The 14094-nt window shown below is 36.4% G+C and overlaps 1 protein-coding gene across 1 annotated transcript in view; it reads right to left on the bottom strand.

The window, feature by feature from the left end:
- The window catches only part of RSBN1L (round spermatid basic protein 1 like), a 65776-nt gene that overhangs the window by 5040 nt on the left and 46642 nt on the right, over positions 1–14094 (bottom strand). Inside the window, exons 4-5 of the mRNA XM_035020435.1 lie at positions 5202–5339; positions 3511–3653 (exon numbers count right to left, since the gene is read on the bottom strand). Of these exons, the coding sequence (XP_034876326.1) occupies positions 3511–3653; positions 5202–5339 (281 nt within the window). The remainder of the gene's footprint in view (positions 1–3510; positions 3654–5201; positions 5340–14094) is intronic.

The following is a 14094-nucleotide window of genomic DNA, read 5'->3' as shown; positions in this document are numbered from 1 at the left end:
GGCACTACAGCTAGTGAACAAGACAGTAATGAAAATAACAGACAAGTTTCCCCACTTTCATGAGAGTTCATACTCCAGTGAGAGAAAGACCAACAAATACATAGCAAGAAAACACCAAATGATAACTGCTTCCACAAAACACGCAGGACTTATTGGAGGCAGAAAGAAAACCTTAGCTCTCTCTTGAAGGACAACCACCTGCCACCGGCACTCTCTCAGAGCTACTGCTCACCTAGATATGCACACAGAAGCTGCTACTTAGCCTCACTCAATGCAAAAACCCTCTAATTTTGCTGCAGAAGGGAAAATGAGTGAGAATTCCTTTGGGAGTCATCATCTTATTTATCCCTCTGTAGAGTTTTTCTGTTGCTTTCAGAGACAATTCCAGATTGCCCCCACAATTTTCTCCTCTCATCCTCATCTAAACCCCTAGAGTCAGTCGCTCTTCCTTATACTTGTTCTCTAATTTCCCTAGAATCACTCTTTTCTTACTAGTTCTCTAATTTACCTAGAATCACCCTTTCTTACTAGTTCTCTAATTTCCCACTCTCAATCTCTACTACTTACTGCTCTTTGTGCACTCTTGTATTACAGTCGTATTACACACTCGCACACACAGGTGATGCTACAACATACCTTTTTTGCCCTTTGTGATTGATGTTCTATAGGTGTCAGAAAGCTAGATAATGACCTTAATTCCTATGGAAAGCTAACAGACTTTCAAGCCTACAACTTTGGTCCCATTAACACCACTTTTTTTTTTTTTAATTTTATTTTATTACGTTATGTTAATCACCATACATTACATCATTAGTTTTTGATGTAGTCATTAACACCACATTCTAATGATTTAAGACTTTATATGAAGCCGGGCACCTGGGTGGCTCAGTCAGTTAGGCGGCTGCCTTCGGCTCAGGTCATGATCCTGGGGTCCTGGGATTGAGCCCCATGCCCGGCTCCCTGCTCAGCGGAGAGCCTGCTCCCTCTCCCTCTGCCTGCCACTCTGCCTACTTCTGCTCTCTATCAAATAAATAAATAAAATCTTAAAAAAAAAAAAAAAAGACTTTATATGAAGCCTTTAGCACCGTGCCTTGGGCAGTGTTAGTAGTTGCTCAGACTACAATGTGATGTGAAATCACATTACATGGATGCTAATCCCTGAAGTACATACAAGCAGGTTCCTCAGAGGCCTGGTGAACTCCCTTAAATTACATGTAAAACTCTGTGGATATCTGTACTTGTTCTGGGGAGAGGCTTTCAGATCTCTAAATGATTTATAAATCCTAGTTAAGAACCACTGAGAAATACGCCAATTTTATCATTTACTACCAGCTTATAAATTAACTTGTAAAAATTTCATTCAACAGATATTTATTAAGCAGCAGGCACTCTGTTTATGTGCTAGAGACACATTAAGTAACAAGTACAACATGGGCTCCTGTCCTCATGCAACCTACAGTTTACTCAGTGACCATTTTCCCTGGTTTTTAAGATTAATAATCACTGTAATTAATAATAAAACATCTTTATAGACCTAAAAAAAGGTATCACCCACTCCATTCCCACCAATGTTAATTCTGTGTACATTTTTTCCACACTTTTCTGTGTTCACATAAATATACACTTAACACATGTTTATTTCTTTTCATACAAACAGAATCATACTGGCCATATTACTCTATATTTTGCTCTTTTCAAATGTCCTGAACAATCTTCCTGATCAACACACATAAATAACTCATTTATTTGAACTATTTCACCGTATTTTTTTTTAAGATTTTATTTTTTTAAGAAATCTCTACACCAAACATGGGGTTCGAACTCACAACCCCAAGATCAAGAGTCACATGTTCCACCAACTGAGCTAGCTAGCAGCCCCAAAGGAATGGATACTGGGGTTTTGGGGTTGTCTTTTTTTTAAAGATTTTATTTCGCCATATTCTTAATAGGAATGTACCAAAATGAATTCAACCATTCCACTGTTTATGGGCATTCAGACCATTTTAAACTCTTTCTCTCACTCCAAATAATGATGCAATTAATATTCTTATACATTTACCTTTAGTGCTTTCATTTCTTAGGACAGATTCCCAAAAGTGGTAGCACTGGATCAAACAGTGTATGCATATATACATGTGTTAAACTTCATGAGCTACTGTTAAATTACTTTTACAGAATGATTATAGCAGCTCATCTTTCTACCAATAATATATAAATGATCCTGTTTCCTCACATACCTATGAGTCTAATATTATTGTTCTACTTTTTTTTGCCAGTGTAATAGGTAAAAAATAGTATCTCATAATTCTTTTAATATAACTGGCTGAGGCCTATTTTTCTACTGGGATATGTTACATTTTTCTTATCAATTTGGGAATGCTCTATGTCTATTAACTTTAGTCTGTCACATGTTACAAAATGTTTTAGTTAAGTGTATCATAGTTCTGAACTTTGTTAACTTTTCTCTAATAGTATTGTCGTTACATATTTTTATATTGCTTAGAAAGGTCTCTCCTAGGTTTAAAAACTTTATTCTTATATTTTAATTTTTTTCTCTATTATGTTCAAATCTCTAACTTACTTCTTTATTATTTTCTTTCAAATGGACTTCAATTATGCCACCCTTACTCATTAAATAAATCTTCCTTTTCCCATCTATCTCATACATTAAGTTCTCAATATACTTTGATCTATTTGGGTACTCTACCCTACTCCAGTGATCTTTTTGAGCTTTCTAATAATTTTTAGTATCTAGTAACACAAGGCCCCCCTCACTTACCTTCTCTTTCACAGTTTTCTTGGCTATTTGTTGACTTTACTTATTCTTCCTTCTAAACTTTTTTTTTTTTTTTTAAGATTTTATTTATTTATTTGAGAGACAGAATGAGAGAGAGAGCACATGAGAGGGGGGAGAGTCAGAGGGAGAAGCAGACGCCCTGCTGAGCAGGGAGCCCGATGTGGGACTCGATCCCAGGACTCCAGGATCATGACCTGAGCTGAAGGCAGTCGCTCAACCAACTGAGCCACCCAGGCGCCCCTTCCTTCTAAACTTTAAAATCATTAAATCCAGTGCTGAAAGTGTGAGTTCAACTAAAATGCCAAAAATTTCAAAGGACTATCATTTTTACCCAATCTGGAACATAGTAGGGTTTTTTATTTGTTTCACTATTATTTTATACCCTCCAGAAGATGTTTACGCTTTCTTAGTATGGGTTCTGAATATTTTTTATTAAATTTATTCTAAAAGCTTACAATGTCTTTGTTGTGAAGGACATTTTTTCCATTCCTAATTACAATTTATTGTCATTTGCCCACATTTTTCAAGCCTTATTTATATTTGATCTATTATGAGAAATTTCATTAGCATGTGTAGCCATTTTTGAATTCACATTCCAAGTATGCTCTAAACGTTCCCTTTCTTCTTTCTCCGATTTTCAACACACACACACACACACCACACTCACCCAATGTACATCTATCCCTGGCAATAAAAATTGGTATTCAACATACCTTTTCCTTTTGAAAGGTGACTTTGGCATATCAGCCACAGGGATCATTTGTTCTCCTGGGCGTACCCACATGATGGGACCATCATCACTGTCTTTTCGACTCTCCAATTTTAGACTAGACAGGGTCCCCCATGGCAGCGTACACTAGAGGCAAACAATTACACAGAAACCAATTATTTTCAAAATGCATCTTCAAGTATACATTACATACTGCCCCCTTGACAAACCTTCATATGTACCTTTAATACTTATACATTTGAAATACAAACCTACATTGAACATATTCCTATGTAGTCATATATTTTCCTTCAAAAGTAGGATTTCAGACATACCAAGAGTAATTATTCTTGGATGGCTCCCTCCTTTTAACCCTGCCAGAAATATGATTCACTATATTCATCATTTGTTATTCTTCCTTCTACCAAATATAATAAGGGTCATATGATGTTAGTAAGTTGGCAAAATAAGCAAGTGTTCTCCATGAGAATCTATAAAAATGAACAATTTGTTTTAAAAAATAGAAATCTCAAAAAAATGGATACCTCTTTGATTCGCTATAATGAAAATTTAACAAAACAAAAAGGGAAACCAAATCAAAATCAAAATTTATTTGTTTAGTAGTTTCTTAAAGAGTTTGCTGGTCTAAAAGCAACTTTTCTTAAAAAAAAAAAAGAAATGTCTAAGGGCCATTGTCCATGGAACAGTGAGAATGGTTATTTTAAAAAACCATTCATCCCATCCCCTTTTAAGAAAGGGTAGAACTGTCACATGAAATTTCTCCTAAAAGAATGCATTTAGCTCATTTGTCTTTAAAATTAAAATCTGAAACATAAATATTTAAATAATGGTATTTTAAAAATACCACTCAAAATAAATGCAATCAAATTCCATAGTATTACTAGTTGGGAAAAAGAGAAAAGTAACAAAAGGTTTAAAAGGAATAAAAAAGGAAATGAAAGGGGAATGGATTGGAGTCAAAAAGATAAGTTAGAAAAAGTTAGAAAATGGAACAACAAGAAGTGAAAAAAGAATAGATCTATAACAGATTACGTGGCAAATATTAGAGACAAATGGATTCTGTCACATTCTGACCTCTGAATTACTGATTAAATAACTACACAGCTCAGAAATTTCTCTCTCAATGGGATAGCCCCAGCAGCCCACAAGAAGAAATATTTTCTAGAATGCACAGATTACTGAAAAAATAAAAAGAATTTGGCTAGAAATCATTTAAAGAATTCAAAGGGGCCTTAAAGCTATGTAGCCTAAATGCAATGTTTCATGGATGCGGAAACTGAAGTCCAGAAAGTTTAAATGGCTTGCCCAATCCAGCGAGGTAGAGCCAAGATTGAAATACAGATGTACGATTTCCCAAGCCAGTTTTCCACAATGCCAAATTGCCATTCTTTTGTCCTAAACATTTAATTTAGTAGGCATCCTTCCTATACTTCTTAAATCCTCTGATACTCAGCTTATAAAAAGTTAATAAACAGATGGAACCTAATTTCCTAAAGTGGCAGCAACAAGCGTTATTTTTTGGTTCACCACTTAGCTCTGCCATTATAATTAATATCTGAGTCACATGCACACACACTATACAAGAATTATATTTCTGAAACAACTATGATTTGGTCACCAACAGCATGTGAGTGACACCCACAATTTAGACTGCTTGATATTGTTTTCTCTTACTTTTAAAAACGGTGAATCTTCCAACATGTCAAGGAATTCAGGGAAGTAATCTCCCACCTCTTCATCAACTGCTCCCACCAAGCTGATCTGTCGCATTGGGCCAGCTCTGTAAGTACCGTGAGAATATGTTCTTTTTACCTGAAGGATATGGATTTAATTAAAGGTTATAAATAAGATAATGCTTGCTATCACTGTGTAACAACAAATTATATTGTCTGAGAATATTAGAACATAATGTGAGGTAAGCAAATCAAAACAAAAAGGCCTTTACAAACAGTAAAAAAATAAAATAAAAAATAAGGCCAAAAAAAAATCCATACCAGAGCAAGCTATTTTACCTTCTCTAGCTATTCCTATACACTGCTTATGAAAACACAGGTAAGATAAACAGTACAATTCTAGATAGCAGACTATAACTTCTCCTCATTATACAGTTTATTATTTGATCTATAAGGCCAATGAAATTTATAGTCAAAAGTTCATATACCTACATTTTCCTAAACGGTTCATATCCTTTTATCAGAATTTCTAAAAGTAGACTGCCTGAAATGTTACATTTAACCATTACCAGTGGTTTGTATGTCTGAAAGGCCGCCAGGAATGATCTTCCCTTCTAGATCATACCATATTAATTAGGATCCAGTTTATATTTCTATGATTAACTCTGAGAAAAACTACTAGAGATTGAGAATCAGGAGTGCTAGGTCCCAATGCTACCTTTACTATCTAGCAGCTATGTGACCTTCAGAAATCACACAAATTCCTGTATTTTAGTTTCCTTAAGTGGAATGATCTACCTCAGACTGCTGAAGGAAATTTAATAATTACGTAAAGCTATAAAGCCACCCGCACAGTGCTAGCAGGGTAGCATTCAAGTATCAACTGAAATAAAACCACCTGCACCTCAAGAATCTTGATACATGGGTAGGGGAGCCTGGGTGGCTCAGTCGTTAAGCGTCTGCCTTCAGCTCAGGTCATGATCCCAGGGTCCTGGGATTGAGCCCTGCATCAGGCTCCTTCCTCAGCGGGAAGCCTGCTTCTCCCCCTGCTTGTGTTCCCTCTCTCGCTGTGTCTCTCTCTCTGTCAAATAAATAAATAAAATCTTTAAAAAAAAAAAAAAAGAATCTTGATACCTGAATTCTGGCAAGCACATTTAAATCCTGCAAAGAAATCTATGCCTTTTCATACCCTAACGTTAGGAAACAAGAATCTTTATAAAGCAAAACAACTTCCTTTCATGGGGCGCCTGGGTGGCTCAGTAGGTTAAGCATCCAACTCTTGATCTTGGCTCAGGTCATGATCTCAGGGACATGAGATCGAACCCAAGTGGGGCTTCATGCTCAGCGGGAAATCTACCTGAGATTCTCTCCCTCTCTCTCTCTGCCCCTTCCCCCTCCACATGTGTGGCATGCACTTCCTCTCTCCAAAATAAACAAACAAATCTTAAAAAATAAAGTACACTGTAATACTTTTACTTATATACCATTTAACCCAACTTTCTAGTTTAATAACCCAATATTCAAACATTCACTAAGTCAGTTGGAATCATTAATTTAATGTTTTAAACATGGCAAATTACATAAAACAATGCAACTAAATTAAAAAACATGTATCTCTTGAGAAAATATACAGATGGCACTTAAGCAGTTAAAATAAAATATAAGAATACAATCCACACACCTTTCAGAAAAATAGAAATAGTTCTCAATTTAGGTGACACCTATTTTATTAAATACTATATAACAAATATCCCCTACTACATGGAATGAAATAAAATCTACAATATCATAAGATTAAAAAGCCTCAATTCTCCAAAAATCATCTGTCCAACTACTATTACACTCAAGGGCAATGGGCAGGGGAGGAAAAAGATAAGGGTTTAAAGAATCTCTAGATAGCCAAAATAAATGCCGTAAGACCATGACTCATAAAAGGGTCTCTTCTGACACATGTTTCTACATTAGGCACAATTCTCACTAACCTCTAAAATCATAAAGGATAAGAAACTACAAATTTGAAGGGGGAGGAGTAGCAGGAAGCAAGCATACATAGCTGCAGCTCCCCTAGGATGTATTATAGCATCATAATGACAAACCTAGACTGAAAAAGGATAGCTTCACTAAAATCTTGGTACCCAAAACTAAAGACTTCCATTATCTAGAAAAATCACCTATCTCAAAAACCTCACATCATGGTAATACTAGACATGAGATTACTGTATTTGCTTTTTTTCCACTTCAGTAAACATTAATCAAACCATCAGTTTTCTGATGCAATTAAATTACTAGAAAATATCAAAACATGTCACTGTTTTAAAACATTCTATATGCTTCCTAAAAGAAAAATGCGTTGTTACAAAGAGTACACATATTTTTCCTCCCAATTTAGGTATAGCTCTTTCAAAAGACAACACAGTAAAAGAAACAATACTTATTTATGTATTTGCAAATACTTATATTTCAATAGTTTACATTTAAATAGTGCCTGTTAGAACAGATAGATAGATTTTAATCTAAATCTCCTCCCTACAGCTCCTCCCCTTGCCATCCCCAGCCCTGGTAAAAAACCTACCAATATCGGGGCGCCTGGGTGGCTCAGTCGGTTAAGCGGCTGCCTTCGGCTCAGGTCATGATCCCAGGGTCCCTAGGATCGAGCCCCGCATCGGGCTCCCTGCTCGGCGGGGAGCCTGCCTCTCCCTCTCCCTCTGCCTGCCTCTCTGCCTACCTGTTCTATCTCTCTGTCAAATAAATAAATAAAATCTTTAGAAAAAAATAAAAATAAAATAAAAAACCTACCAATATCATAACTGCATGTTTACCTTTCCCCTCATATATTCTCTACAAATGTTATAGAGGGAAAGAAAAAAACAGGAAATAGGAGACTTCTTGTACCCACTGCCAGTAAGTGCCAATAACAAAATCTCAGAAATACTGGTTAACAAGAAATGAACTATTTAATTAAATTATATTTAAACTAAAATCCTAGGGGTGCCTGCATGGCTCAGTCAGTTGAGCATCTGCCTTCGGCTCAGGACATGATCCCGGGGTCCTGGGATTGAGCCCCTGCATGGCTGCCCCACCTCCGCTCAGTGGGGAGTGTGCTTCTCCCTCTGTCCCGGCCCCCACTCATGCTTGTACTCTCTCTCTCTGAAATATCTTTAAAAAATAAACTAAAATCCTATTCATTACTTGTTCTATGAAAAGTAATCTTTAAAACAAACAAACAAAAGACCTTATGATTCTGAGGTCAGCCCGCTATAAAAAGAATAAAGTAGCTTTTCTGACAGGGAATACATTGCCAAAAATAAATCTGTTAGACTTAAGACTGTTTTATGTATAAAAATTGCTACAACAAGGGAAGAAGCAAATATGGTAATAAGTAATTCAAAAAAACCATGAATGACTCACTTGAAACGACTTGCTGTTTCCGAAAATATGTTTCCTTATATGGCAGCCCCTGAAAAGAGGATTCTATACAGTCCACTAAGTTTGGGAAACTCTTCTGTTTGGGAGGTTTACCCACACAACACTATTACTGAGTTTCTGAGAGGTCTTAAATGGTAAACATAACTTATTTGGCTCAGTACTACACAAAGTATTCTGACTTCAAAACCTGTTTTTCTCATAGTTGTTTTAGCATACCTATCAACATCTCAAGACATTAAAAGTTCCACAGGACAATGGTGAACCATAATAAATACAGAAGATATTACAGATGTTCCTACCTAGCATAAGCATCAATCTGAAGAAAATACAAAAACAGGATAGTTATCAGAACAAAAATTGAGGGGGTGAGGGCAATTCTGGGTGTTTTGTGGGGAGGGGTGAAGGTGAGGGAAAGTCTTATCTTAAAAAACAAGGTTTAGCTCATCACACTCTTTCTGAGGCAATCTAAAATCTAACATAAATGAGTGTGCCACAAGAGGGAGCCATTTCCCATCACATCTGGCATATTCTTCCAAATCAAAATATAATAGGTAATGACATTTAGTCAACATTCTATTTCAAAAATATCCATATAATTTCATGTAAAATAAGGATGAAAGTGTTATTATTCATTTTAAAATCAGTACAATAAAGGAAAAAGTCCCCTTTCTCAATTAGAGCATCTGGTACCAGCCACAGTAATATTTTGTACAGATCAGCTCATAAGCTTTCAAGGAAGATGTGACAGGCACAAATGGTCAAAATGAGAATTTAGTGCAAAGGTAGCCAATGGTTCAAAGATGGCATACCAAATTATCTTTATTGCCTAGCACAGTGAATGATTCTAGCAAGAAGTTAATTCTCCATTTTGCAGAGGGGCAAAGCTTAACAGATCAGATCAGATTTAATAACTGTTTAACTATTAGATATTAGCCACTTAGTCATGATTAGTTAACACCTTGACCTAAGTTACCTGATACAAACAACTTAGAACCAGGATAAAATAAAAACAAGATTTAGAGTTTGGGGGAGGGGAAAAGGTGGTGAGAAGACAACTGCTCCGTTTTCATATCCTTACAGCTCTAACTACAGGGTTCAGAGTATATGCTGCTTAAATACTGAGTAACAAGAAAGAAATCTTATTTATTCCTTGACAGACAAAACTCCTATCTCACTTGCCTTTTTGTTTCCCTACTATCAAATGAATATTTGAGCCAAGTGGAGATGGTAGAAAAATTAGAACAAATGTGGGGTTGCAAATAGCCAAAAATTCTTCTCAAGTATGTATGCTCACTTCTGAGCAACATGACTGCACCAGTCCTATCATCATGAAGTGAATGTGGTTTTGGCCTTTTCACTTCCTTTGGCCAATGGACATTAGCAAACACAGCACAAGCAGAGGCTTGTGCACTGGGGATTGCTCTCTTTTTGCTCCAGGGAACCCTACAACAAGCATCATGTGTATGAGCTCAGGCTAACCTGCTACATGATTAGAGAAATGTGATCATCACTCCAGGTGACACTGCACCAACCACCAGACATACAAGCAAGATCTCCTAAGACCAACTGACCTGCCAACCACCAGACATGTAAATGAGGCCACCCAGCCCCAGACAAGATGACAAAGACCCTAAGAACTCTCCAGACAGCCCAAAGAACTGTGAGAAATCACTTTAAGGCATTAGGTTTTCAGGGTTTTGTTTTTTACAGCAAAAGAACGGATACAGATAGGTTACAAACTTACGATAAAAATCGGGTATGTTTCTATTCTCAAAGACTTTTATCATACAGTTTGACTGACACTGTGACTCAGAGCCACAACTCAGAGACATGACATGACCTATTAAAACAAGATATAATTTCACATGGCCTTTAAATTTTTCAGGCAACTTGCAAGGATACAGATGAAGACGGAAAACATTACAAGTAAAAAGAATTCCATAACCAAAAGAATTCAAAGGCTAGGATGTCTTGATCCTCTGTCACTGCCGTGTGTGTGTGTGTGTGTGTGTGTACTGTTGTATACACATGTACACACATATCCACCAAAAAAACTCAAACTAACGTTTTAAGGATAAAGGCTAAACAGGTGCAAAAATGAGTTTTTGTGACAACTACAGAGTAATTATTACAAAGATAAACACTATCACTATAAAGATCATAGAAATAGCTACATAATTTGTCATCTTTTAGTTTCCACAGAATTGAGGGCAAATGTATTTTGGTTAAATTTTGGTTGCTTAAAATTTTTAATTGGGAAGGAAGGAAGGAAAGAGGGAAGGAAAGAAGGAAGGAAGGAAAGAGGGAAGGAAAGAAGGTAGGAAGGAAAGGAGGAAACAAACTAGTCTCACGAGGATGGACTTAGTTTGGGTTCCATAAGCCAGTGGTAGTCAGGGCCACCAGGTTGCATTATCAAGAGTTGTAGTAACAATTTACATCATCAAATACAGTGGCCCTGCTGGTGGTATTAATTCTTTGGGTCTGATCTAAACTTGGGCATATGAGGACGTGTTTTAAAGTTGAAATTAAGGAGGTTTTATTTACATTTCAAGCTTCAATATTTACACAGAGTACAATATTAGAATGCAAGAAAACAATCAAAAACTAATGATGTAATGTATGGTGAATAACATAATAAAAAAAATGCAAGAAAACATAGAACATATATTTTAAATTATTATATATACTATTTTATCCACTAAAAAATTGTGCTAATTCATTACATAGATACTCATCATCATTATCATTATGAATTTCTTTAATGCTGCTAAATGTATTTTCTAAACTAAGATTAAATAAAAACAACGAAGGTCAGATTTCTTTTTTTTTTTTAAGATTTTATTTATTTGACAGAGACAAAGCGAGAGAGGGAACACAAGCAGGGGGAGTGGGAGAGGGAGAAGCAGGCTATCTGCGGAGCAGGGAGCCCAATGTGGGGCTCGATCCCAGGACCGTGGGATCATGACCTGAGCCAAAGGCAGACACTTAACGATGGAGCCACCCAGGTGCCCAACAAAGGTCAGATTTGTACCCTTCTCTATCAACTCATTCAATTATCTCTTCTCATGTTTCTAGATCTTTTGAATACTGCTTTTCAGACTGGTTTTGATTGGATCAAAGGTTTGTCAGAATATAAAAGGTAGAAAGGGGAATTAAAGGGTAGTTACTGGATTACAAAATTTTATTTTTTAAAGATTTTATTTATTTATTTGACAGAGAGAGACACAGCGAGAGAGGGAACACAGCAGGGGGAGTGGGAGAGGAAGAAGCAGGCTTCCTGCAGAGCAGGGAGCCCAATGCGGGACTCGATCCCAGAACTCCAGGATCATGACCTGGGCCGAAGGCAGACGCTTAACAACTGAGCCACCCAGGCAGCCCTGGATTACAAAATTTTAAAATTCAAAACTTCTCTACAGCTCTGCTTTCCTCTGCTCTGTAAAAAGCATTCTTTCTCATATAAAGCAGGTTCTACTGAACCTAACCCCTTGAACTTTGTTAACAAGAAGTTATGACCAAATCATCAAGCTGGAACATGAATTTGGCTTTATTTCCCACAACTTGTCTTTGTTATGGTTGATATTAAGTGAAACTACATTCCAATACTGATACCTCCTTTCCTTTCTCCCCTAGAAGACTAACACACAATTAGTTCAGTTAACGTTACCTCAACCAATTCTTTTGGTGAAAACAAATTCACGTGGCATCATGTAAGCTAATTCATTTAACATCACCAAAATACATAGCTTCACTATGTGATTCTACTAACAAGTGTGCATGATGCACAATAATACCATAGATAAGGGGGGAAAGGATGCTGGAAGAGAAATAAGGTACAAGATACACTTTCAATTTCTCAAGATGAGTGTTAATGTCATATTCTAAAAGTACTCAGAGGGCACCTGGGTGGCTCAGTCGGTTAAGTGTCTGCCTTTGGCTCGGGTCATGATCCCGGGGTCCTGGGATCGAGCCCCGCATCGGGCTCCCCACTCAGCAGGAAGCCTGCTTCTCCCTCTCCCACTCCCCCTGCTTGTGTTCCCTCTCTCGCTGTCTCTGTCAAAAAAAAAAAAAAAAATTAAAAGTACTCAGAGCTTCCAAGTTCTCAAAAAGAGTGATCAATAAAATGAAGTCCTCAAATACCTAGGAATAAATCTCAAAGGATGTGTAAGATCTATAGGATGAAAAAAATATATTATTGAGAGAAAATAAAAGACAAATGAAGGGAAATACCATGATCACAGACTGGAAGATTCAATATTGTAAAGACATCAATCCTACCCAAACTTGAACTACAACTTCCATGTAATCCCAATCAATATCCTAAGCAGATTTTTCTGTGGAACCAGACAAACTGTGAAGTTTATATGGAAATATAGAGAGCCAAGAAAATCTTGAAGAATAGCAAAACTGATACTTATTCTACTAGAGACCAAGTTTTATTATAAAGTTAAGACAATTAAGACAAATAGAATAATGAAATTAGAGGGAGTCCAGAAACACCATATATATGATTCAGATGATTCATGGCTAAGATGACATGACACTGTAATGTGGAATGGGTGCCTTTTCAATAAATGATCATGTCCACTGAGTACCTATATGGAAAAATATGAACCTTGAAGTTTACCTCATACCATACACAAAAATCAACTCCAAAAGTACTGTAGATTTAAATGCAAAAGGTAAAACAATGAAAGTTTCAAGAAAAAAACTTTAGAGAATACATTAATGACCTGGGGTAGGCAAAGATTTCTTAAACAGGACACAAAAAGCACTAATCGTAAATGGGGAAAAAACTTACAAATGAGATCACATTAAACTTGAGAACTTCTAGTCATCAAAAGACACTCTTAAAGAGTAAAAAGGCAAGCCACTCAGTGAGAGGGCGTATTTGCAATACACATATCTGACAAGATTCTTATCCACAATATATTAAGAAGCCCAACAAACCAATTAGAAAGAAAAACCAACAGGAAAATGTACAAAAGAGTACACTAGTTTTAGAAAGAGGATATCCAACTGGACAATAATTACATAAAAAGGAGCTTGACTTCTTTAGTCATCAGGGAAGTGCAAATTAAAACAATGAGATACTACTACACAGCCACCAGAATGGCTAAAATGAAAAAGACAGACACTATTAAGTGTAGCCAAAGATGTGTACCACTGCTGGTGGGAATGTAAATTGAATTGGTACAATAACTTCTGGAAAACCTGTAGTAGCTAGTAAAGCTGAACATTTGTGTACTTTCTGATCCTGAAATTCCAATCTTATATACATACCCAACGGAAACAAATACATTATGTCCACTAAAACACATGTACAAAAATATTCACAGCACCCGTTGTAACCGCCACAAACTAGAAACAAATATCCATCCACCATAAACAGAATAAATTGTCGTTTATTCATACAACAGAATGCCATACAGCAATGAGAAAATAAACTGTTATTATATACAAGATGGATG

This window comes from Mirounga leonina, unplaced genomic scaffold (assembly GCF_011800145.1).
Source record: "Mirounga leonina isolate KUSES-001 unplaced genomic scaffold, KU_Mleo_1.0 Mir_174, whole genome shotgun sequence".
Taxonomy (NCBI): Eukaryota; Metazoa; Chordata; class Mammalia; order Carnivora; family Phocidae; genus Mirounga; species Mirounga leonina.
This window is presented reverse-complemented; position numbering and strand designations above follow the sequence as displayed.